We start from the raw sequence: 27,316 nt of genomic DNA on the forward strand, positions 1-27,316 counted from the left end.
AGGGGACCGCTACTGCATTTATATACTGGTGAAAAGGAAATTAAAGCATTCTTTCATTTGAGATGTTAAGTTGGGGGGGATCGTCTTGTCCGAACTTATTTACTGCAAGGAAAGGATAGATATCTTAATTCCTAAGAAGAGCCGAAATACTTTTCACCCTAACGACTGGCCACATCCTCATCCCCATCCCCCCATCAGTTTTATTTAAATATAAGACTCTATTAGGAATGAGATGTTTTCTCGGTTTGCTTCTTTTCCCAACCGACCGTCGACCGATGCCTTTCATCCTCGCTTAACTTTAGTCACCCTATGGGGAATATCATCTTACTCGAAACCTAGAAGGCTCTAAATCCCAAATTACTCCGGGCAACCGGGAGAAAGAGGGCTTTAGTTATCAGGCGATATAAGAAGAGACACGCAGTCCACTCGCAGCTGCGAAGGAACGCGTGAAACGTGGATAGTTTAAAACACCGAGACTGCTTTAATTGGTTATATATACTGTAGCGCCCGCTTTACCCGCCCAGTTAACTGTGAGAAAAATGAACGGAGTGCAGTGTTTTTCCGAGTGGCACTTTTTGAAAACGGCAGCAATGTGTCTCTTAGTATTTTTCCGCTACTGCGACTAATTATAAAAGGGTATTTAACAGAAATCCTTTACTTTTCAAGAAAGCCTAGGGTCCAGGGATCGGGACTGCAGGCTGGAAATAAGGACAAAACCGTCTGTTTTCCTGAACTATCTATTCGCGCCTGGGTCGACTCGACTCTCTTTGGGCCTTATATTTTCTCTTCTCCTATCAAGGCTTAGAAAATAAATGGTCAGCTCATTTAGTAAATGAATGTCAGCCTAAATTATGCAAAGCTAATGCAGATCGCTCCAAGGCCTGCCTGGTGTTGTCCCAGTTTATTTAGATGCAAGCTGCTAATTCGTTTCCTACACCCCCCCTTCCTTTCCTTCCACCCTTCATTTCTCTCTTTAGTAACAGCGACAAAATGTTGTCTTTTATATCGTCCGCCTTTTTACTAAAGAGGGATAAACTGCGGGCAGGGTTGAAAGGATCGTTCTTTTAATTGGACGAATAGCAGTCCCCCAAGTATTTACCGAACGAAGTTTGTGTACGATAGGGGTTTGGGTGAAGGGGGGAGTCGACTGTATAAATATATGTGTTGCCTTTTATAGCTGGAATGTAATAAATTATCGTAAGAATATTGAAATGTGACGTTTGTAACATATGCTAATTAGTTTCTGTAAAGGTTTTCCCCCCCCCAGCCCCTTCCCGGAAGTGTGGTCTGTAGAGAAGTTGTTCTTCCTAGTTTTCAATTCAATATTCATGTATCGTATATTATGAACTTATGAAGCCTGACGTTGACTGTCGTTTTCAGCTTTTTCAAACCCTACTACAAGCTGTAGGACATAGTTTGTTAGCTTTCTAGCTAGTTGACTCCAGTCTAAACGGTCCCTTCTTACCTGGCACCGTAATCAGAGGCGTAAAGTGTAAATAAGTCTGGCGATTTATTCGGAGTACGAGGTCAAGAGTAACGGTATACACTCTGAAGTGTATAGAGTGCTTGGACTGACGGGGAGGTGGGTGCGGGGATAGGTGTTAAATATATACGCGTAAAAAATGGACAATTTCGTGCTGTTATCGCCTCGCGTGTTACTTAGAGCGCCGCTCGCTTTTCAATGGGAGGCTACCACCGTATAGGCGTGCGGAAAAGAAGTCTTTTTAACTACGCGTAGCTAGTTTTTGGTGCTAGTTCCGAGGCGTGTTTTACTAGAGCCTGTTAGGGCTTTTACAAGCGGCAATTAGACTAATTATGACTGACTGTTGCCCGTATATGCCAAAAAGCTTGTCTCTTCTCGGCTTAAGCTTCTTCTCCCTCCACCTTTAACCCCCGAGATACGTACAGCGGCGTTTAGTATTTCTTGTTAAGCTAAAAGTTTTCTCGTACGATGCGTGAGCGCTGTTGATTTTTCTCTCACGCGTACAACCACGTGTGTTTAAATGAATTATTGCGCTGAGTCTATAGCTTTTTCCTTCCCCACCATTCCTATATACTAGGCTACTACTTACGAGTCTGTTTCGTGTTCAACTTGGACGTTTTGTCACCACTATATGAAAAGAGTTGGTTGAAAGTACTAGATTCTCGTTTATCCAAAGCTCGGTTATGTTTTGAAAAACGAGCCTTTTACAAATATAACCCGCCCCTAAAGCGTGCTTGATGTGTAAGGCGTTTCTGTATATGTGTGCGGTGGTTTAACAGGGGTTTTTGCGAAATGATATTTGTTTTACTACGAATACGAATCGCGTTTATTTTAATTACGCTAAAAGTGTGAAAAATCAAGCGTTATATTTGATATGTTTTACTTTTCTTTGAAAGGCAAGTTATAGTTTGAAACTCTTTAACTTTTATCTACATCCAAAAATCTTAGATATTTTTAAAATCTCAACTTTTTTTGTCTTTTTTAAATATTTCCTATGGGATAAATTAAAACTACTCTCTTTTTGAGCCTCGTTAAAATTAATGATTTTCGTTGACCCGCTATCTTCGGAAAACTATATAAAAATGGAGAAAGATAGAGAGAGAGAGTCCCCCTTACGCAACAGCTCGTCCGACTATTGGCCCCTAGCTGAAACTATATAGGAGAAAGAACAAAGAAAGCCTGGACCAGGAAGGAAAAGGACATAGGGTCAGTTATGGTAGAAAGAATAGAAAATTAGGAGGCGATAAGGTCCGTCTGGGGGGAAAAGGAGGGTTTTATCCTTGCTTCGATGAGTCTTAAATTTATTCTTCTCTTACGGGGTTCTTCCTCCGATGCCCGGGGTATTCGGGACCCCACTTTTTCGCTTCAACTTTTCGGGGAAAAATTTCATTTGCGCGCGCACCGTTGCGCGCCAAAAGACGCACGTGAGACGAGCCGTATTTCACTTTTAAGTGCCGTAATGGGTAAGAGCAGAAAGAGAGAGAGAAATTTGTGCCTAGCCCGAAAGCCGAACCGTTCGGTCCAGACCGTCATCGCGTTTCTCTATAAAATTCGACGTCCCAAGCGCTGCCGGTTTTAAAACCCACTAGAAAGAAAAGAGTTAGGCTTAACCGTGGCCACGGGTTCGAAAAGAGGAAAGTATAATATAGAGAGGGATATGGGAGGGAGTGAGGGAGTGAGGGAGGGAAGGCTTTGGAATAGCCTCTTTTCGATGGCTTTCGGTGCTGGGGAAGGGATAATTATGACCCTTTTCTAGGCTTAAAGCTTCTCTCAGGCTGCTCTTCTTACTTCGGAATAAGTTTTACAAGTAATAGGAATATAGAGAAGGGGTTGGAGGCTGGGGGTTCTTATGGCTGCGCGGGTGACCCCTCGAGCGCGCACGTGGTATTAATAGTTCCCGCGAGAAAGACCCTTATTGAAGGCGCATTACTCCCCGGTTGACGGACGGCCGATTTTCATTGGTCGCCGTCGCTGCTACCGACACTTCCCGGGGTTTTCGGTGAGTACGTCCGAGAGGACTCGACTCGACCGGACGCCTTACGAAATGGGGGTGGAGAGAGAAACGAGAGGGTTAAAATATCCGCGAGTTATTCAAAATTAGGTAGGCGAACCCTATTAAAGGCGACTCCCGAGTATTAATATCCTCCTTAACTGCCTTCCGTATTAAGTTTTATGACTTTCTATGACGAAATTTTGAAAACTGCCATCCCCGCATGCCCCCCCCCACCAACCCCTTCCAGTAGGCAGCGTGCACTCTTTCTCCCTGGCTATATTAAAAATATGGTGAAAATTTAAAATAACCCTAGCTGTATGGCCAGTCGTTTCTACACCCGCTGGCGACAAGGCTTAGCCTAAGTTAAAACCGTGATCGGAAACTTTGGTCATTTTTGGCGCGGGATTATTGAGAGCGTGTCGCTGAGAAGTAAATTTTCCAGATTTTTAAGTATTTTTAAAGAAGTCATATATAAAAAAAGCCTCTCTTTTAATATGGAAAAGTTATTCTAAAGATTGAGGGGGTTAGCTAGGCTACATTCCAAGCATTTTTTATTTTTAAATAAAAATATACTTTCTTCTTTAACATTTTAAGCCTCGCGCACGCCGGAAATTACGCAACATCTCTCTTTTATTTTGGGTTTAGGCTTAACTCGAGGAGCGATACTGTTAAAGATATACTCTCTTTCAAGTGTTTCCCCCTTTTTTTCTAGAGGCCGTATCAAGGGATGGGGGTTTTTTAGGCCTCTTACTTAAAAATACTGGTAAAGGAGAAAAAAAGAGGGTACAAAAATCGTTGGAAAAGTTTTTTTTCTCTGAGGGGAACCAGAGTTTAGTCTTCCAGAAAATTGTTTAGTGTGGCTGGATGTTGGAATAATCTTTTCATAAACGATGAGGCCATAAGAATTATGTTACATAATTTTTATCCGACGGTTTTGGTTTCGTATACGACATTTTAAAGGTTTCTGGAAAAGTGAGGAAACTGATTTTTAAGCAGCAAAAGTGTGTAGGAAAATATTGCCATATAGAGATGTACGCGCCATCTATGTTAAATTCCCTCAACTATTCACATTAGTATATCAACAAATACAAAAAAATAAATTCGAAACCGGAAACATATACGACCTTACCTTTCAAATCTCAGACTGAATTTTATTTATAATTCTTAATCAACATAATCGTTTGGAAAACAGAAATAAACGGCCTCTAGGCCTAGTTTGAATTTCCTTGAATTTTAAAGTTACATTAGGATTAATTTTCAGAAACAAAAGTTTAGAATAACTTTATAGAGTGGTGCATTGTATAGTTACCTGCTTAATGTTCTAAATTTTAATAATGAAAATCAATATTTTCGTTCCGCCTGGCCGTTTTTAGAATAAACAACTTTAATTGGAGTTTAGTGGAAAACTATACGTGTTCCTTAATCTCGCGAGATTCGAAGTTGAAATAAAAAAAAAAAAAAACAGAAGTGAAATTTCCATCCTCCCTCTTTTTATTGACGTTGGTATAGCAAATAGTAGTTTGTGTTATAATCCTTTTGGGAGTTAAGTTTGTTAAAGAATCAAATATAGCTAGACAAGTAAAGACAATTATATCTTCTCGCAATCGAACTCTTCTTTCCACTCTGTATTGTTTGTACGCTAACAACATCTCCTCCTCCTCCTTCATGCAATTTCCGTATGCGCGAGTCACTCCAACTAAGACTATATAACCAAGGCTCGAAAGGTATTTAAATACTCACGGGTCCGTGCTTGTTTTGTCCCCAGTGTCATATTCTAGACTTTGAGCATTCTCTAGTTGGATTAGGGGTATAGTTTTGAGCCCCAGTTGCCGCGGGGGTTTTTTACCTTACTCTTCCAGAGAGAGAGAGAGAGAGAGAGAGAGAGAGAGAGGTAAAGAATTTTTTTGTTAGTATTCTAGGGCGTTTATATCGTGACCGTATAACGATGATTAAGATCGAGGCATTAATAAGTCAGTCGTCGTATCAAGTATGTTTACTTTCGTATTTCAAACTAATGAATACCGAAGGATCAGAGAGTGAGTGAGAGAGGGAGAGAGAGAGCGAAAATAATCGCTCGCAAAAATAATTGGATTTTTTTTTTTCGTATAATTTTTTTTTGTACGTTCGTTCTCTACAATACACAGAGGCGGCTTTAGCTTCCCTTTCTTGGCGCCTTGGCGGTAATAACGCTTTTCCTGTCTTATTAGTGCGCAATGCGGCGAAGACCTACCTTTCCGCTCTTGTAACTTCCGAGAAGTAAACCTTTTTTCCCACCCCTCTCTCAATTTTTTTCTTTGATTATTTTGACCCCCCCCCCCTCTCTATCCTCAGGACTCAAACATCTTCGAAAGCTTTTTCTTGTTTGTCGTTTCCAGTATCTAGATACGCGTATCATTTTCCAAAGTTTGTTTTGTTTCCTATATAAATGAGGTAATGTGGTTAAAGGGTTTGCTTTGAATTTGGAAAAAGAAAGGGTAAATAAAGGTCATAAGACTTGGTTCGTATTATGTGTGGTGATGACGTAGTTTCGTCTACATAAACAAACGTGATCCATGAACCTTTTTTAAGTGTATTGAACTTGATAGAGTAATGTGAAATCATTTTTATTTCTGGTGAACAATGGATATAAGACTTTTATCTATCTAGTTAGCATATTCTTAAGAAGGGATATCGAAGCAGACATCACGCTTTACTTTGTCTCAAAATAAGAGATCCACTTCGTTTAATTTAATTCCCTGAGCGTTCGAGGACCTGCATGGACCATTCCCTCCTTTCGCACTCGAAAAATTCGGGGCAAAGAGACGAAACTTGTTTTTGATTGGGGTGGTGCTGGTTCAGAATGTAATACTGGGAAGTGTCGGAGTATACTGGGATATCAGATAGGGAAAGAGCCGCGAGAAGGGGGTGTTTTTGAAGTGTTTTAAAGCCGCGGAAATTATTCAATTTTTGAAAAGTTCTCTCTGCGATGTTAGAAAAGAGGATGAGGGTAAGAGTATCTCCGCTCTCGATAGCCGGTCCGCACCCTTAGTTTCAACTACAGTCCCCCTGATCTAGTTTAATGGCTTTCAATAGAGGAAGGGGCGAAGTTGGGACGAATGCCACGTCGTCTTTTAAAAGGCGAACACTTCGGGTTTTCGCGCTCGAAAGGGGTTGGATCGTGCGGTCGCATTGATGTCCTCGCGTAACCTTTTAAATCCTTTTGGGACTCATGGACGTAGAGAAAACTAGAAGGGGTATACAAAGAGTAAGAGAGAGAAAAGACGCCTAGATTTTAAAATTCTTCGCTTTTTACTTTTCTCGATAGGTTTTCCGCGATCTAACTCCTCCGCTTCTCGACATTAGCACGAATTCTTAAACAAAGAACCATGCACTATGGGGAGAAATTGTACGGACGTGTTTTATAGCCCTGACTATACATATTATACCCCCAGACAAAAGTATACTAACCGGAAGTTTGAACGTGTTGCCACAATATTAAACTTGAACCCAAGAATCAACCTCAAATGTTAAAATTGATAACTTTATGTTAATACACCTACTATTAAAATGGTTTCTCCTCGTTGGGTCTAACTAATCTTGCGCACGGTTAGCCTACTCTTATCGATAAGTGGGATATATCGGCGATGTATTTTTGTTATCTCTCCCACACGGCCATGAGCATGCAGGCCTGGAGAGCCTAGACGTTTTAGCGAATTGGAACTAGGTGGTCATTAGGCTAACGGACGGGACGAACGCTAATTTAAGCCGCGGCTCCGGGCTCTCACCCTAGCTCCCTCTTCCTTTTATCTACCAAATTAAGTTGATGTTTTGATTCCGCGGAGAGGGATTGTTACACCAGCGTGGAACACCTAACAATCGCGCTTGCTAGAGAGAAGAGTCAAAATACCCTCGTTGTTTTGCGCGCCTTGGACTGTCCGTAATGCTACACAAGTAGTAGTGGAAGCTTAGTTTTAACCGGTACCCCATTATAACCCCTCCCTCCGCTTTTCTGGTTTTGCCCTTTAACCTCTTCTTTTAACTCGGGGATCTCCGTTCATCTACCACCCCCTCCCCTCCATTCGTTCGCTAATTAACAAAACCCATCAACTGATTAAGTCATTGTAGGGATACACGTAGTGGGACAAGCAATTAGTCGTTACCAGCGCCATCTCCGTATGGCTCCCAGTTTTCCCTATAGCTCTTTTCTCTCTTAGCTCAGACTCTTCCATCTTCTCTCGGGCGGCTCTTGGTCCTCCCATATATATAGTCTCGTGCCCTCCCGTGGCCCGAGCGATTTACCGTATTTTATTCTAAGGGAATTACTACTTATCCATCCCCCTTAAACGCGACGTGGCCCCATACATACACTATCGGGACTATACACTCCCATGGTTTAAAACCAACCAGTTGATGTTGTTGTAAGAGTAACGAAAACAACCCTGGTAACTTGTCGAGTATATACGTGAATTAAACACGTAGAATACAAGAAGATGAGTTGGGAGTCCACGGAGGAATAGCTTAATACATTATTATAATAAATGAAACCCGAATTATATTTTTGGCCTTTTCGAATTGTCGCGAATTACGGATGTCCTGCATTAGTTTATGTATAAATACATGAATATTGAATACTATAGCCGCGACCATAACGATATGTTGATTGTAAAGGGTATTATTTGTTTCGAAATTATTTTTATTTCATATTCTTGGGAGGAGCGAATACATTCTTATAATAATACGTAACTATAATTAACGAACGCTTACCGTTTAAAGTTAATAAATAAGCCAATTAAGTCTTAGTCACTGGTTAATATAATAATTGGCGCAGTTTATTTTCAAAATATAGCTTTTTCCCGGGCTAATTTCTTAATATTAAAATAACTATTAATCTAGACTCCATTGCGAAATGGGAAAATTTTGGGGATGCGTGTGTATGTACTTTAGTATTAATATAGTAATAATAGGGATCGTTTTCGCAGTCGCTAAAGAGGAAGTGTATTAACAGGATGTCCTCCTTTCCATCGTATCCTTATCCCGGGTATAGGAACCGGAGGATTCACTCGGCATTATTCGGCGTTAACGCCTCAGTGTTTACGATACATCGAGACTGTATTAACTTAGGGGCTCCTCCGATATTCCTGCAGTTGTTCCCACTAGACATCGCGTATTGTATCGTAAAACTTACACGGCCGTTAGCTTTATATATAATCTTTCCAAGGACCACCATACATAGTGAAGGTAAAGAGGTATTATACCATTGATCGGAGACTTGTGGATGTACAGGCGGTACCAGAGTTTTCCCGTCGCCAATTTAATGTCAGGCCGTTTAAAGGGACCTTTAAAGAGGTGGCGTCTTATTGGGAAAACCCCTTCCCTCTATCTTCCCCGCAAATCGTAAACAGGGATTTTCGGCTCGATGGTGGTGGTTTCTAGTCGGCCGTACCTAACGTTGACACGCTTCTCTTATGTGTCCGCCTGTTGCCTCGCCGCACCGTTTTATGAATGATGATGGAATGGGTCGGTAAGAGTCCGACAGTATCGGATTAGCCAGGCGAGAGGACCGACTGCGGAGTATAGCTCAGCTCTTCGAGCAATACTGAATAATACCCAAGTACTCACGCTATTAGAGAATTGTCGTCGTCGTCGTTGTTACAACTTACAAACAAGAATTTAGAATTTCTCCCACGAATATTAAACCAATTTAACTATAATTTTAAAATCTAGGGAAGAGAGTCATGGGCTCTTAAAACTAAAGAAAGTTTGCAATACAACCCGTGAGGTAACACGAAAATTGTAGTTCTATTAATATTCGTGGAGGAATTCGATAAGTTCGTGATTGTACACGTGTACGTACGTTTACCGCGGATAAGGGTTTCGGCGTTCGCGTACCGTTGCAGCGCGGGGATGACGTTTCAATAATGAATAACATTACTGGCCGATTTAGTCGGACGACGCGTACACCAATCGTTTGGCGTTCTCGTTCTCGCAACGGGATTCGGAATTAGGCTTAACCTAGAGACAACGACGCCGCGCGCCGTAATAATATTAATGAATGCGGAATAATTTATGACCTCTTTGAGAAGTTTCCAAATAGGCGCTAATTAGGGACCCCGTTTCAATTCGCCTTAATCATAATAGTCTCTCGTTTGGCGGCCCGGGTTCCGTTACATGCATGCTGGAAAATAGCCTTAGCCGCGTCGCGTTAACGCGTTATAATCCGATGTCGGAAACTAACCTCCAACCGAAATCCTATAACTACCCTTTCCCTTATATCCCGGTTGAAATCCCACTACCTCCCTTTCGTTTCAATGATTCTACTAATCTGTTATTTTGGTCCTCTCCAAATTAGGCGGTTCCACTACTATACTTATACAGTATAGCTGACTTATTAATTTATTAAAACCCTGTCTGTCTCTCACTGGCTCTGATTTTCCACGCGACTTGCCTGATTTGTAATTTGAATATTAAAATCGTTAGAGTTTAGGATAAATTTTAATTTCATATTTTCTCTCGGTATAACCCCTTGCAGTTTGAACACCGCTTTTCGTTTGTGAAAATTCATATTTATCCATTAATATTTTGACTAGATAACTACAGTATTGTTGGTTGGGTAATTTTAAAGTAACTATATACGGTTCAAACATAAATATATACTTCTATTGGCTTAATTTTATTCAAGAGGAGCTTGCAAAATAGAGAAAACGAAGGGTATTATAGATCTTGAAAACCTGGACAGTTTCTTCAGTTAGAATAGTGAAAGACTTGTCATACTTTTACTGTGACAACGTTTCATGACACGATTTTTCTCGTTTCTGTCTTAGCTTTCCACTGAATGAATGAATGAATATTTTATTGACCTTTTTGTAAACAATCCCTTTTAAATCAGGGAGGAACACTCTCGGTGTTCACAGGTCCGGAACTGAACGCCTGTAGAAATGTTTAACCCGCAACACACCAATGCTAAGGGGGAAAAACCAACCCTTCGGCGTATTTTAATGGTGTTTGAAGCTATAAATAGGGTAGAAATCTCATAGTTTTGAACATGCTTATGCTTTCCTAGCAACATTAACTAAATTTAATCCATTAAAAAACTCCATAAACCTTTGCTGGTGGTGGTGTGGTTTATATTTTGGAAACTAAATTAATATATTTTTTCGTCTTTCCCCCCCCCCCCGGTATCGAGCTAGATCCACCCGATTATTATTAATCCTAATGTCATTTTCTGGTAATTAATTACGTGATAGATGATTCCCTGGTCATTTTTGTCCTTTTGTTTAATAATATCCGCCCCCTTTTTTATTATTTCGCTTTTCTATACGATACGATACCCACCCGAGCAACGTCGCCCCTTTTATGACAAATATTTCGGCTTACTCGAACGACCTCGGTCCTCCAAAACTCGACCCTTTTGGCGCGATTATAATTGTAGGAACGGAATTCAATCTATCGTCCTCTTACACTTTTTTTTTGGTCGAAATTTATGGAAGCGTCTGTCGCTTTTTAACGCGAAACACGATTATCCTTTTATAACAATTATCGGGAGTTCGCTTGTCTATTTTTCCGCTCCACTTTTTCCACCCTTTATACGCTCTTACTCGTTTAATAAACCCAAAGAGTAAGCTTTCATTAGAAATTTGTCCCGTTTATCCTTTGACAATATTAATGGTCTCCGCACGAATGAAATATGGATTCCGTTCGAGCTACGTGTGGTAATGAAGTTTTTTATAGAATCAGGGAAAGATCGTGGTATATTTTACGGTCATACGCCTTTCACGTTATTAACTGATTCTCCGCGAAGACATGGTGGTTGATATCAATCCTTCCCTTCATTTTCCTTTTTGTTTAGAGAAAGGGTGTGTTGGACGTCGTGTCGTCTATTCAGTTTACAAAGCTGATTGGAGTTAAAGGCAGTTAGAGGAAATTTCTTATATTAGCATCCTTACTTTGGTTGTATTCACCCTGTCAGCTTGAACCATCTGGGACAAAGAAAAAACATAGAACCAAAAGGGGTTTAGGAAGCTAGGGTTTTTAGAGAATAAAAATGAATGGTTTCGCAATAATTGCGTCTAGGAGAACGAGCGGACAATATAACCTCGCCTTTTCAAACACTCCCTCTCTCTCTCTCTCTCTCGAAGCTGAGCTTTCCACCACGCACTCCGAGAGAGATCTTTCTCGTATTAAAAATCTTCGCTCGGATGACCAAGAAGCGAACCCCCCTACTCTTGTAAAACTCTCTTTCATTGTATATTTCTAATAAGTCTCCCAATTTTTGACCGCCCTCGATCTAGTATGATGTTCAGGGAAGGGTGGCCGAAGGCACGGTGGGGGGGGGGGTCTTTGATCGCCTATCCATGAATCAGGGCGGCGTCGCTCTGTCCGGTCAAAAAGCGAGAGTTTATAACTAGAAACTTTTCCTCGACAGAATGACAGAATTCTCGTATTTCTCTCTCTCTCTCTCGGTTCTCTTTTTAATGTCGCTTTTCTAATTTTCCAGCCCCTTTGACCTGATCTCCCTCTTCGTCTTGTCCTAATTTTATCCCCCGACCGATTCTCAATCGCGTAGTGGTGGTGGTGGTGGGGTGGATGGTATGAGAGGGCTGAACAAAGGGGGTCATCCCCAATAACCCTTTATCCCGCTAAAAATCCCCCCACAGTTTGATCATTAATTTGGAGGACCTTTTCTCTCTATAATTCTTATGCAAAGTATAACGGTTTTAATCGTCGGGAATGGATGCCTCGCCTAGTTCTTTCCCGCCGTATATTTTTGTCCCGTTCCCCTTCCCCCCGCGCCAAATTGATCCCCCCCCCAGTCGTTCGTTATACCCGAATTTAGTGGTGTGTTACGCTTGACTATTAATTTTTGTAATGATCTACGATTTTATATATATGGCATCTCGATTTTTCGCTCTAACAGGGTGGGGTTTTCGTATCTAGGGCCATGTGGGGGAGAGGTAGAGCCAGCTAAGGCCAGCTATCCTAAAAGAGGCGCCCATTTTCTTCCGGCCCCTAGTATTATTATTAAAATGGGAAAATTTTCGATACCGAATGCCAAGGAAACCAGGAAGAGGAGTAAGAGGGGGGGGGGGGGTTGGTGTATGTATGTATAACCACTATCAAAAATGGGGGGAATAAGGGATATAGGCAGGGGGTCCAAAACTGGATAAAGGGGGAAGGGAGGCAATACTCGCCCAGGCTAAAAGAAAAGCTGGAGAGAGATTACCATTAATCAGGCACGAGTTTCGGCTCCATTATAACCAAATGGGTTTTAATTTGCCATTGTTTAGACGCGGCCTGCTCCTAGCTCTTTCTCTCGTACAGTTTTGCGGAGGATGAGGAAGGGGGAGGAGATGAAGATCCCGAAAAGGAGGAGAAAAGAGAAAGGACCCTCACATATAGAAAGTGGGTGGGGGGGGACGGATGGGGCAGCAGACTCTTCCTTTTGCCCCCCCCCCTTTCCCGGTTTTAAAGAAGGATAGAGAGAAGGGGGCGGAAATACGCTTGTTGTTGCAGCATTTGAAGCGTTTCAGATTTATGTTGCCTTTCAAGCCGGACCCTCTCTCATGAATATTCATTAAGCATCTTAATAACTGGCAGTAATAACTATTAACTCTTCCAAGAGTTTCTCCTCTCTCTCTGTTTTCCTCTCTGACCGAAAGGCGAAAGAATAGCGACTCTTTCTCTATCGCCTGGGCTACCATTTCAATCCCACCCCTATAGCCACCCACCTATATTATGACCTCTCTCTCTTTGGTATACGTAACGATATCTTTTCCTATTCTACTTCAATCCTCTTCTTCTGGCTGTGCGTCTATCCATCCACCCCATCCTTCCATTTTTCCATGGCTGGGCCTAGCTAGCTTCCTTCCCCTTTTCGCATCCCGGAGATCCTTCTCTCTCTCTCTCTCTCATCTCTCGCGCGCATATCCCGTCTTTAACTCATCTCTAGCTCGCGCTACCATCATTCGCATTCGCTTATTATACACCCTCCAATTTATAGAAATGTGTATACGCGCGCGCCGACTAGCTCCACCGCCAATTGCTCACCCAACGCGGGCCAAACGGAGGAAAATAGAACCAAGTGTATGCATGGTGGATGAGGAGGAAAAGAGTCATTCAAGGGACCCCATACCATAGTTAGTGTGAAGTATCGTGCATGTACGTACGATTGGTGCATGCGTGCATGCAGGAGGGCTAGCTTCTTCTGGGTCAGTCAGACTAAACGATAATCGTACGTTGGAGGGGGCTAAAAAGAGATGCCCCGCTAAGTTCTGTTTTCTATTTCAAAGAGTACACGGGGTAATGGTAATTAATCCAAGAGAGAAAGGAGAATCCTATTGAGAATTGTAGCGCTTTTTCTATAAGGATTGGGATGGGTTTTCGATTTCCCTTCTTCGTACGTCTCCTGACACTTCAACTTTATACGCGTCTACTCGTTTGCCAGCGAAAGCGTGAAATGATTCGAGCGCCCAGCGATTATTATTATTAATAAGAGACTGAAGAAGGAAAAGATTTTTATTGTTTTCTCCGCACGCCGGACATGCACCGTACCGTGCCTTAATATCTCCTCCACTTTTCCAATTGGGACCCTGCAGTCCCTTCTGGGAATGACTGAAAAGTCTCTTTTGCGTCTTAATTTCACCCCGATTTCGGTTACTGCTGCATGGTTTCGAGTATGCTGGCGCTCTCTGCTTCCTTTTTTGCACTCGGTACCCTATGGTTCTTGGTTTTCCCCGTTTCCTGGTAGTTCTATATACCTCAACGGAAGCCGATGCTCTAGCTAACATTACGTATTTGGAACCTTAATTTGGCTTTAATAATAGCGAACACGAGTCATTAAACGGAGCTAGGGCCACCCGGATACTTAAAACTTCAGGTCCGCCCTTTTCTCTCCTCCATACCTCACTCTCTCGCCACCACATCTCTCCTATTATCTTTTTCCCCAAGCGCGTAACATTTTCTAATTGTTTCAAGAACGGATTCCTACGTACTCGCTCCCGGTTTTCTAGCTTAAAACCCGCGACGTTTCTTAATTAAAAACGTACCTACATCCTTCCCCGGTATCCCCTTTTAAAAGTTAAAGAGCTATCTTTATACTTACTTACCTAGCTGACTCTCTGAGAGTGTGTATTGACCAACCAACCTTTCCCTCTTTTTCCAAGGGTCTTACCTAGAAAATATTTTCCTCCAACTTAATCATATTCGGTACTTTATATAATAATGAGAGTTTTCTAATTAAAAAATGGTATTTTCGAATATAATGAAGATAACGCGTGGTTTTATATACGCTACGTTGGATACTTACCATAGCCTACTACATTCATTTTAATTATTGTTTAAGATAGTGTAAGAAATTTTAATATAAAAATCATAGTATGTAAGGGAAGGGTAAGGGTTAACCAACCAGCTCTTTTTCTTTCAAGAATCAAGTTGAGATGTATTTTAACAGCATTGCAAATAATATGGAGTACCGTGATCAAAACATTTAATGTAAAGCCATTCAGTTTTTTTTTATTATCCTTGAGGTAAAGGGTTATTTGTTCCCTTACATTTTCTAAGATGTAGGCATAGTGATGTACCACCCGAATGTAAGGATGAAAATGAGTAGAGAAGAATACTCTTGTCTGAAGATGATCATAGAGGCAAGAGAGAAGAGAAGAAAAAAAATGTAAAAAGTCGTTTAAGTCAACTGCCATTGCAAACGTAATTTCCAGTTAGCGAATGGGGGCTGATGTATAAGAACACCAGAGAGAGCTCCCCAATGCCAAATTACTGTCATGGAACCCGAAACAAGCCTATAAAACACCCCCGCGCGCGCCCTGGTCTTCTTGCCGAGAGTATATTACAATCCCACGTATACCAGCCAGCCCTGTCTCCCCTCAATTTTTTCTTTCTTTCTTTCTTCTGTTGGAAAGAATTTCTTTTCCATTTCTGCTCTTTAATAGAAGCTCCAATCTCCATTTTCCTCTTAAGGTGTAGTGTTATTTTTTGCACCTTTGCTTTCTTCAAACGAGTACGTACGTACCTCGTCACAATCAAAGACTTTGTAATTTGAAAGCGCGCGCTGCTGTTAAGCCTTTTTGTCGTCTGCTCCCTGTAACCTAGTATACAGATGGTGCATGTATGTGTATATTTTAGGTTATGTTTGCGTCGTTTTAAAGAGAGTATACTAGAGGGGGTCCCAACGGTTAATGAAGTGAAGCGTATGACTGCCTAACTACTCCCAAGAGTCCGATGTTTCACTTTGGACCCGTATTGCTTAGCTCCGTAACGAAATATATTCATTAATAAAAGAGGATAGACCCCCTCGAATACTTGGATGATTCTTTCGCGTAGTTAGGGTTAATATAGGAGATACTTGGGGAAACGGTGAAGTTGGACTGATTCGCGACCTTCCGCTGTATTAAATAGATCCTGGCGGATTGGTATTAATAGATAGGGGTGGTGTCCCTTCCACCATCTCTCTCTCTCGGCTATCGGTTCTTGACGTATTTTGAATTTTCGGGAATGGGCCTTTTGGAAAAATAACGGGTGTCCTCGCCAAGTCCTTCAACTCGGAATATCCCATATAACTGCAGTTGAACTTTGATGGCGGGAGTATTTTTCCGGCTCTCCGGATTAATAACGGAATCACTATCTCAGATTGTATTCCATCCGTATATCATTTGTCACTGAAAATAAAACTTAACTTTAGGCTTTTCTATTCGTAAGAATTGGTGTCAAGTGAAGCCGGTTTGAAGTATATATTTTTCTCCATATTCCTTATTCCATCTGCTCTTTTCAAATTATTTGTGTCAATGAAGATACGTTAAGGGAAAGGGTAAAATAAGCTTGGAAAGGAGTAGCGTTCTTATTGGTTGAGCCATTATTAAACCGCCGTGTACCCCTATGGTCGTTAAGACGTTATTTATAATTGGTTTGGTTGACTTGAAAATTAATGGGAGTGGGATAAATGAACAGTATCTATATAGTACGGTGGGAGAGAAAATTGCAAATTTTGTATTGAATTTCTTAGTCCTCCTCGAACCCTTCTTGCGTATATACGAACGAATTGGGTTTAAAGTCTGTCCGTGAATTATCTCTTCTCTTTAAATTTGACAATGCTGCTAGTTTTGGTGGGTCTTATATAGTGAAACGGGTACGTTTAAACTCAATAACCACGTATCTTTCAATGATTTACGTCGAATAGATACCACTTTTCTCGCCTGACAAATTATCCCCCCTGAATAAAAATGTATATGGTCGTTAATTTGAAAAGTTTTTGAAATTCGATATGTTTCGAGGGTCCGAACTATTATAATATATGCCTAGGAATTTTTGAAATAATAATGTTCATTTATTATAACGCGCAAAAAAATATTTTCTTCGGTTTCAATTGGACCGAAAAAAATAATTATTATTTTTTATTGACGTTATTTATTTGCGTTGAATATTATATATACCATACGTGATTACACATAAAATATAACCCTTTAACTTTATCGAACAATATAATAGGGGCTGATACCTTCGATGCTATAGAAAATTGGATTAGGGTTTTTTTCTTTTTTTCGTATTTAATTATTTTTAATTTATAGACCTCTTCCTTTGGCTTTATTCAGTGGCTTGGTAAAATTGTTAGCCATCAATCAAGGGGGAGATATTTTATTGTGCGTAGATACGTAGTTGTACGTGTATCTTTAATGTCCTTCAATATAACTTATAGGCAATAAAAATTTATAAAAAATAATCATAATAAGAAGTATTTCTCGCGATACGCTGCCGGGCCTTTTTTCTTTCTTTCTCTCTGGCTCTCTCTCTACTCCTATATAACTTACATAACCCCCCTTATACTTTAGCTCGGGCCGTCTTTAATATCTTTAAGAGTCAATTTCGCGTTATTTTTTATTATACAGCCTCATGGAGCATTTTTTAAAGGAAAAAATTACATCCGATCCATCTTTTATATCCATAAAAGCGAGCCAAGGAGCTCTCGCTATTGCCCCTATAGCTGCACAAATGGCGGCGTGAATTGAAAATGCGAGTTTCAAAGTTAGACCCTGGGTTTTGTGGCCTTCCTTACAGGCATACACACGTCTTCAAATGTTGTTTTTTGTTATAAATTCTTCTAAATCTTTTGGAAAAGAAAATATACCCCGCGCAGCCAGAGATATAGAGTAGTATATAGCAATTTTTACTAGTGTAATGTAATCGTAGACGATATTTCATCTTTTTAAAATTTTGTAGAGGGGTGGCATCAATCTATATGACATTCGTAAATACAGTTTGAGAGTAGCTTTCTAACTTTTATAATTTTTTTATCCCTATTGGACCCAAAGTTGTGATAGAAACACCACTTTTTCTAATAGAATTAACGTCCCATGTAAATACATAAACCATTGGATTGAAATTGCGAATGTTAATCGCATTAATTTTCATTATTATTCGCATTCGCTGTCACGAATCTTGTCATGTGCCGCGACGGTAATTCGCTTTGATATTGAAATAGCCTCCATATTTTTTAAATGATTATTTTAGAATAAAGATCTTTCTTTGTTGCACAACCTCCGGAATTACACTACGTTTGTCAAAAATCCTATATATATATTTTTTATACACTCTCATTTGTACCCCCTAGACACTTTGTACGCCGAAAATGTGGGCTAGCGCTCGTATCGGTCCGATTGCGTCGTTATATAGAGACTGCTTCGCTCTCTCCTGAGTCCTGCATCTTAAGAAACCCAACACATTTTCCTTAGAACTACTTTCCGACGATATTAAACATAACTGCTACTAAATTTCCCAGGCCCTTCCCTATGCAGGAGAAGAGAAGGAAAACCTATATGTATATATATTTCAAGTCGGGGCTGCTTTTTTGATCCCGTTATGGTTATGGAGAGAGAGAAAGAGAGGAGACCCAGGGTGGAATAAAAAAATGTCAATTTTTTGGGGTAGGCAGTTTAAAAATTATGATATTTTTATCAACCCCGTAACCCTGAACTAACCCTAACCCTAACATAACCCCTTCCTTGGGTTGATTTTTTTATATATAATTTTATGAAAAGAGACGCCGACGTATCATAAATATATTCAATCCTCCCTTTTCTGTATGTTTTGAGTCTGGGTGTCTTAAATTCGTTATAAATTATCCTAATGAAGGAGAGGAGAAAAAAGGGTGTACAGTGGAGTGAATCTTTTATACTTAAGATTTAAAGAAATTAAATAAACGAAACGACTCTAAAAGTCATCATGTGTACCACGAAAAAAGGGCCTCTTTGTAATTTTTACGAGGCCCGAAAAGTTTTTATTTTATTCTCACATAGAATTTTTAGCCTCAAAAACAAAGATGTCTTGTTAGATTTTTTATATATTTAGTATAAGGTTCTCTCTTTTTTTTTAAAGAAAAATGATTTAAGCTTTATCCATCTCTTAATTCATTTTATTTTTTTTTCTTACTTCGTTTTGTTAATTCCAAGAAACCAAGAAAAAGTCGTTAGCGAAGTTATTCTGGTTTGTGGGAATTCAGCGAAATTTTTGGCAAATGAATTTAGGGATAATTGTTGTTAACATTATTGGCGTGTTAGTGACTGTGTGTGTCGATTTTAGAAATAGATTGGGAGTATTTAAGTGAAGTTGACAAGTTAGGCTTAGCAACTGTTGATATTAATTTAGTTACCTTTTAAGACAAGTTAGGCTTAGCAACGGTTAAGATTAATTTAGTTAGGTTTTAAGACAAGTTAGGCTTAGCAACGGTTAACATTAATTTAGCTAGGTTTTAAGACAAGTTAGGCTTAGCAACGGTTAACATTAATTTAGTTAGGTTTTAAGACAAGTTAGGCTTAGCAACGGTTAACATTAATTTAGTTATGTTTTAAGACAAGTTAGGCTTAGCAACGGTTAAATTTATTTTAGGGTTTAATACTAGTTAGTATTGGGTGCTGTTAATGTTTTAAGACAACCTGTTCTGTCATTGAGACACGAGGTAGCAAGCACCGGGTCTATTTTAATTTTTATTTATTCCACGAATACCGGATCTTAAATCTTTAGGAAAGAAAAAGTAAAAAAAAAAAAAAGGAATTATCCCTCCCTCACTTTTTCTATTAGCGATGCTTTAAAACTCTACTTAATACGAAAATTATCGGGTGTGAGGCATAAAGCTATATTCAAGATCCGTTTCAAAAATTTCCCGCCTCGCGCGACCCGCGTACGCTATCCCGTTTGCCATAAAGGGAGTGAAAGATAGTTTTTAAATCGAGGCCCAACCCTCGATTCAGAGCGGTGAATATCAACCAAACTTCCCTCTTCAATTATATCGAATGCGTGGGAGATGGCATTTTTTTTTCTTTTTCTTTTCTTTTGGCCTATAGTTGAATCTAATCTTAGAATAGATTTTATTCCATCCAAAACAATATGAGAAATCAAGCTCTTTTAAGAGTGTAAACCACCGAATGATTACTGTACCGCCTTGAAACATTAAAAAACTTTAAAAGGGGCCCTAATCGTTTGCTATATATCTGTAATTTGGAATAAACAATTTTTGTAAACGATATATATATTTTTTTTTTTGGAGTGGACCGCGTCTAATGTGTTTAATAAAATACATGGGACAGAAATATTTTTCTTTATAAAAAGTAAGGGCGGTTGGTTGACTTAATTCACTCTTCTTCTAAAAGTTTTCTTTATTTCCCCCACCCCCTTTCTAAAATTTTAAAGATTTAAAAATGACGCACCCTTTTTTCTAAGACTATCACGTTTAATGACCAAAAATTAAAGCCTTACGCATGCTCGGTTTAAAATAGACCTACGTGAACATGCCAGTGATGCCACAATTGACCAAGATGGATGGTATACACACCCTTATAATCATTAGATGCTGGACAAATTTCGCTGCTCATCAATGGACCATTTTTTATACCCACCAAAATTCTAGTACCTATTTTATTTAAAACGACTTAGTATACAACCAACAGAATGAAGTGTTTATTGACTTGGGAAGTTGGTTGGTGCTAAACAGTCAATATACTTTAACGAACGAAAGAAAAAGTTAAGGAATTTTTTTCCCATCATCATCAAGATTAAGCCAAAGGAATGAGAAGAAGAAGAAAAAAAAAGAAAATCTTGAGAACATTAAATTTTAATTATTTTTACGCGAACAATATTGAAAGAAGCCTCCTGTATATATACTGTAGCGGGGAAAAGGATAGCGCTTGGGTCGACTAAAAAATAATAATTCGGGGAGGTCTTTTCAGTTTGATGTTTTGCCTTTGCCTTCGAAGAATGCCTTTATTGTCGCTCCTAGAAAATGTCGTTTAGAGGAGAGGGTGGGATGACTATACAGCCCCGGCGACTTTGATGGGAATAAAATTAAGAGAGCCTCATCACAAAAACGTACACGGGTACCATACCAGCTAGCTAGCCCCCCTTGTCCCAACCAAGGAGTTTCAAGAATTTAGTCCTATTTTCTTTTCTAAAGATGCCATGCAAGGAAGTTCCGAAGGAAGAGGAGTAGTTCCTAAGACTCTTAATCAGAGCTCTTCAGTAATTGAGGAGGAGGGTGGTGGGACCTATCCTTTCCTTTCCTCTCTCTCTCTTTCCTTTAAGAATGAAACTATTTTCCCCATTTTTTTATGATACTTCTTTGTTCACCGATTTAATAAGCTTTTTTTCGTGTTTTTTGAGACCTATTGAGTGATTACCCTCTTTGAAGAATAGAAAAAAAATTGTTATAGGCCTACTTTTTAATTATTGGAAGAATTTTTGGTCGCGTTCATCTTAGGCTTGAGAATTTAGAATAACTTAACTAGAAATGGTTTCAGTATTCAATTGATTAACGTATCAATTTTCCTTTTGTTTCGTTGACAGAGAGCCGCGGTAGCCGAAAAAGAAGTGTTTAGCTTGAAAGAGCAGTTGGCTGCTGTTAAGCAGTCGCTGCAATTGGCCGATCAGATACAAAAGGCCCCTGACATGGAACAAGCTATGGATGTCTTGGCTAGGTCCTCGTTGGAGGTCGAGTTGGCGGCCAAAGAGAAAGAGGTTCGTATTATTACTTAAATCTAATTTAATTTAGATCAAATTAAATATTCTAATTGTTTTTTTTTACGTTTTTCTTTATGGTTAGATATCTCAACTCGTGGACGATATTCAACGTTTGCAATCCACCATCACGACTTTGAAAGAGACTAGTGCCTCGCAAGTATGTCGCGATACGTTTTTGAGTTAATTTTGGTCCTTTTTAGAGTGTTTAAATTATAAATTAAATACATTATATATCCAATTTTTGTTGTACAAAGTGACCTAATTTCCTTGTAGATATAGTTTTGTAAAACGATGTCGCGTTTTCTTTTTCTTCTTTCAATGTAATTGTAGATTGCTCAACTCGAAAATATGCTGTCTGAGAAGAATCGAATTATTCATAAACTGGAAGACAAGTTGGAAAAGCAGAAGGACTATCTCGAGATCAAGCAAGAATTACAGTTAGTTTTATCATCGTTACCCCCCGCCCCTTCTTTTTTTAAAAATAAAACTAACAAAACCTTGTCGTCAATATATTTTGGTGGGGTTATATTGTTCACAATGTGCTTATCAAATATAAGAACTTACTATGTTTGGCCTACTGTTTCTGAAACGCGGTTTTCACTGTAAGATCATGCCGTAAAACTTTCTTCGAATGGACTGTCACATTCCGAAATGTTGCGGAGAAGCTCTAGGGTTAGAAATATAGAATTCTACAAAGTGAAATTTCAATTTGAATTGGTTGAGAAATGAGAAATATTTGAAATTCGTGGCTGCGGTTTGGTTTCTTTGATTGTTTAAACGGGAGAAAATTTTTAAAGGTTATAATCTCTGGTTTTAATTTATTTTTGGGAACTAAAATATTTTCGTAAAATTTTAAAAGGGTAAGAGAGAGAGAGTCGTCGAGTATAATAATCGCCCTGAGGGGTCGATGTCGTTTCTGGTATATATACACGAAAGGGGTTGGTTGATAGGATGGCGACCGAGAGATTCGCGTTTTCATTTGAAATTAGCGCGACGGTGAAAGCCCAAATAGTATATAATTGCGCGTGCTTATTTCGTTAATATCGCGCTCGACTTTTAACCTCGTTTTATATAATATAACCTCTCAGTGTTTCTCTCTCTTTTATTTCATTCCTAGAATTCTCAAGTCGATGGAATTCCCGGACGGCGAACGAACAGCGACTCCGAAAACGTCGCCGAAACCGCTCGAAGTCCTTTTACTGGAGAAGAACAAGTCCTTACAGTCTGAGAATACCGCTCTCAAAGTCGCTAAAGCCGAAGTGTCAGGTAGGATACCTACACCCTTTTCTATATTCTATCATTTTTTACTGTTCAATTTACCGCGCTCATTGCCATTTTTATAACGTGTCCACCGAATGATTTTTGGCTTTTCTGGCCTGCTCTCTCGCTTTTACACACATACCACCACAAATTGCAAGCCTATATTGGTGGGGGAAGGGATATCTTTACGATACAATTAGGCCTCGTTTGACCTATCCACTATGAAAATCACAAAAGTAATTATTGTGGCCGCTAAAGCCCCAAACCTATTATTATTATTATTATTATGTTTTTGGGGATGTTGTCTTTGAGCAATTTGGTCTGTATTACGATATTTCGGGTTTTAATTGCAATAATGCGAGTGAGAGAGAGAACCGAAAGATATTCCGAGAGAGTTGTAGAGATTTGTGCGTAGTACAAAGAAACCAAAAATAAAATCTACATCGTTTGTATGGTACGCGATTTTAACAATCTAACTTCTCCATAAATTCCGACCTTTTCATTTGCGGTGGCAATTGTGGCGGTGGGTATATGTGCCTTTTAATTTTATAACAATTTACAAAAGAATACCCGTAAAAGGTATATATTTTTACCAGACCGGGGGTTTGGAAGTCGTGGGAAAGGTTTGGGGAGGGTAAAATTTAATTATCAATGCCGTGCAAAATTCGTTTTGCTCGTTATATTGCTGGAGAAGCGAGCCTATGTCGCGAAAACGGTTATGTCGCGCGCGTAGTTGCACGATATATTGCACGCTTGTTACTGTAAGTAAGCGCGCGCGGAATTGTCGCGTTCGTTTAAGTGGGGATTTGTTGGGAAACAATTTCGGATTGTGGGACATAATGTAAGAAAGGTGTGCAAAAATGATCAGCCTAGAAACGAAAAGTTTAAATTTTCATTGGACGAAATGCATGTTGAAGTTATTGCGTTTGAATTTATTTGAGTCAAAATTCTTAATGTGAAATGTATATACATGGCCTTTTGATATATTCTTGAATGTTTATAAATATTCGTTTCGAATAATTTAAAAGTTCCAATCGTTTTTGGTGATATGACGCTATTAATGCGAAAAACGATTTATGTTGGATTATTCGGAGTCGGAAGTTTTTTTATTACGTACACGTTTGGATAATATTCTCGACTCGATTTCTAAAAGGCAGCTCGTTTTTTTTCTGCACCTTTCTTGCAGAGTCCCCGCCGCCGAGCGCTACGACGCCACCATCGACGGCGCAACCAGGAAACGGCTTACCACACCCTCTTCAAACGGTGGAATGTTTCGGTACTTTGTTAGGAGAAGAAATTGTCTCAACGTACACGAAGTTGATGAAGAAGGAGGACGTTAGCGCCCCTTCCACTCCCAAGTCCGTGGACAGTTCTTCCGGAGCTCCAGACACTCCGTCAGCCCCTTCTTCGACAGATGTTACGCCAGTTAAACAGTGTGTTGAAGAACCTCTGGTCGCGTCGGTCGCCGCCCCGGCCATCAGTAGCAACAACAATAATAATAACAATAACAATTTAAATATAATTACGACGAGTAACAACAACAACAACGTGACATTGGGCGTTCCCATAAGTAGCCACGTGAACGTACATTCTTCCGCGAGTAATGGAAGCCACTCTTGTCAGAGTATGAGAGACACTATGAGGGACGCTTTGTGCGCCAGTGCCAGTAGTAGCTCAGGAATCGCGCACAGTTACGAGGCTGTCATCTCAGTCGAGAAATTGCAAGAATGTTTGAGACAAAATATCGACAAGTACGCGAACGACAGTCTGAACACTTTGAGTATCTCTCGTTGCGTTCGAGAACTCCTAAGCGTCCATAACATCGGTCAACGCCTCTTTGCCAAATTCGTGCTCGGTCTCTCTCAAGGGACCGTCAGTGAGCTCTTGTCGAAGCCAAAACCTTGGGACAAATTGACCGAAAAGGGTCGCGATTCTTACCGCAAAATGCACGCTTGGGCCTCGGACGAAAGCTGTATTTGCATGTTGAAAGCCTTAGTTCCCAGAAAAGGTGAGTTACTAGGTATGCTCGTCATGTTGGGTTTTTCATTTTTATTTTCTCTTAAAACCTATTACTCCTACGGATAACTTGGCTCGTTGTCCCGAAAGACTACGAAGCCGGGGAACATTTTCAAGGTTAGGCTGACGATTAATATTAAGGAAGAGATTTCGAATTGTTTATTCAGGTTCTCGTTTAACGTTAGATCTTTACCTAGGCAAAGACGCTAGTCTTCCACCTTTGAGGCAAGAAGACCTGGCCACTGAAGAAAGGATCGCCCAAATTCTAAGCGAAGCTCAAGTGGCCATGACTAGTCCGGCCAAAGAAAACAAGAGCCCTTCCTCGCAAAACGGCAGTCTCTATCAAATGGAGAGGAAACTCTTCGCGCCTTCGTCAGACAACGCGGCCGATGATAGCCGAAGCGAAGCGGGAGGTGGTGGTGGCCAGGACTCGGACGGTGGGGGCGGAGATAAGCGGGCTCTCTGTCACTCCACGAATAGTAATAGCAGTAGTGGCGTTAATTCTTCTTCGAGACGCTCCCGCAAATACGAAAACGACGATATTCCCCAGGAAATGGTGGCCAGGATATATCAAGAGGAGTTGACCAAACTATTGGGTCAACACGTCGAAGAGGGTTTCCGTCAAAGAGACGGCTACGAAAGAACGCAAGAGGAAATCAGACAAGCTTTAACCATCTATCACCAAGAATTGGCACGTTTGTCCCAAATATCGCCCTTAGCCAATAGCGATTCCTTCACACGTTTCGCGGCCGCCGCGGCAGCTGCAAGTACTTTTTCCCATGGAGCGCTTATAAACGGAGGCTACGCTAGTTTAATGGCTTCCGCGGGAGCTGGTGGTGGAAATGCTGGTAGAGGGCGAAGCGTCAGTCCCAGAGAACGACATAATGTTCCATTAGACGCGACTGTGGAAAGTAGGAGTCGTCATCAGCACGAACCGACTCAAAGGCCGACGACCGGAGGTGGATCTAGTGCTGCTGAAGATGCAATGAGACATCATGGAAGCGCATTTTCCCTCGTCAGACCTAAAATCGAACCCGGATCCACCGGTGCTCCGACTAGTGGCAGTACTACTCCCGTAAACACTGTAGCCGCCAAGGGCGGAAACTACACTCAGGTATCGCGATCTCCTACGGGTACCCCTGGCTCGATTTTGAGCGTGGCCGACGCGCCCGACGATCTCAGCGCTTCGGCGTCGCCTTTACAACGTATGCAATCCATCACCAACTCTCTTCTATCTCAAACGTCTTTGCCAGTCTTACCTACCCCAACAACGCGCCCCACCAAAGCGGTTTTACCGCCCATAACGCAACATCAATTTGACCTGTACAATAACCTTAACACCGAAGAAATCGTTAAAAGGGTACGTATAGTACGTTTCGAAAGATCCTAATAATACAATTACGTTAGAGAGAGATCTCCATTATCACGGTCTTAATTGTTTCACCGCGCTAATGGACCGATTCTCTCGATAGGCTAGTTTCTTTTTCTAATCGATCAGTTTTATTAAAGGTGAAGGAACAATTAAGCCAGTACTCGATCAGTCAAAGACTATTTGGCGAAAGCGTACTTGGTCTTTCTCAGGGTTCAGTTTCCGACCTCTTAGCCCGGCCCAAGCCGTGGCATATGTTGACTCAAAAAGGTCGTGAACCTTTTATAAGAATGAAAATATTTTTGGAAGACGATAATGCCGTACATAAATTGGTGGCTTCCCAATATAAAATCGCTCCTGAAAAGCTTATGAGAACTGGAGGATTCGCTGGAGTTCCAACGCCAATAGGTAAATAGTCTATTCCTGTATTTTACAAATACCCCCGTATTACTTCATGTCAAACGGGAGAATTAATGGAGATAGTCTCCCCGTATTTAATGCTCACAGGATCTAACAATAAGCTGGCTTCGAGACCTCCGGAGTCAGTTATGGTTCCTTACACTAAGCCGCCAATGGAATTGCCTCACGCCGTCCCGCCTTCCAGTTCTTCATCGTCGTCCTCTTACGGTGTTCCGTGCGAACCGGCGCAAATGGCATCTTCGCCTAGTCCCGACCCACACCACGCCGCGGTAGCTATGGCATTGAACAACTCTGTCCTCAATAGTTGCAATCCTAGCGCCGCGGCTGTAGCTGCCGCGAATATTCTCGGCCATAGTCGCAGAAGTCATCACCAGCACGTTAGTAGGTCTCCGGCTTACGTTCAGCCATCCGTTTATGAAATGGCCGCTTTAACCACGGACCTCGATACCCAAACGATAACTTGCAAAATTAAAGAGACTCTGATGGCCCATAACATTGGACAAAAGGTAAGTTCGCTTAATTTATTTCGCTTTCTTTTTTATTGTTTCCTAACTACGACTTCTTTGTATCCGGTAGATATTTGGTGAGGCCGTTTTAGGTCTATCTCAGGGCTCTGTAAGCGAGTTATTGTCGAAACCAAAACCATGGCATATGCTCAGTATTAAAGGCCGTGAGCCTTTCATACGAATGCAACTATGGTTGAGCGACGCTCATAATGTTGAAAAATTGCAAGCTATTAAAAACGAGCGTCGAGAAGGTAAATATTATGTCGAAATGCATGAGT

At 40.6% G+C, this 27,316-nt stretch overlaps 1 protein-coding gene across 7 annotated transcripts in view; it reads left to right on the forward strand.

Moving 5' to 3' along the window:
• ct (homeobox protein, cut) overlaps nt 1–27,316 on the forward strand; it is a 368,988-nt gene that overhangs the window by 336,400 nt on the left and 5,272 nt on the right. For 2 of the 7 annotated variants that reach the window (XM_089867871.1, XM_089867877.1), the window contains 9 exons: nt 21,294–21,464; nt 21,550–21,624; nt 21,798–21,904; nt 22,585–22,733; nt 23,914–24,747; nt 24,929–26,103; nt 26,253–26,520; nt 26,596–27,038; nt 27,109–27,289. In XM_089867871.1, coding sequence (XP_089723997.1) covers nt 21,294–21,464; nt 21,550–21,624; nt 21,798–21,904; nt 22,585–22,733; nt 23,914–24,747; nt 24,929–26,103; nt 26,253–26,520; nt 26,596–27,038; nt 27,109–27,289 — 3,403 coding nt within the window. The remainder of the gene's footprint in view (nt 1–21,293; nt 21,465–21,549; nt 21,625–21,797; nt 21,905–22,584; nt 22,734–23,913; nt 24,748–24,928; nt 26,104–26,252; nt 26,521–26,595; nt 27,039–27,108; nt 27,290–27,316) is intronic. The other 5 variants (XM_089867875.1, XM_089867872.1, XM_089867873.1 and 2 more) reach the window with 5 other exon arrangements.

The sequence above is a fragment of the Phalangium opilio genome, unplaced genomic scaffold (assembly GCF_054372755.1).
Source record: "Phalangium opilio isolate 3A_F unplaced genomic scaffold, DU_Popi_V2 ptg000024l_1, whole genome shotgun sequence".
Taxonomy (NCBI): Eukaryota; Metazoa; Arthropoda; class Arachnida; order Opiliones; family Phalangiidae; genus Phalangium; species Phalangium opilio.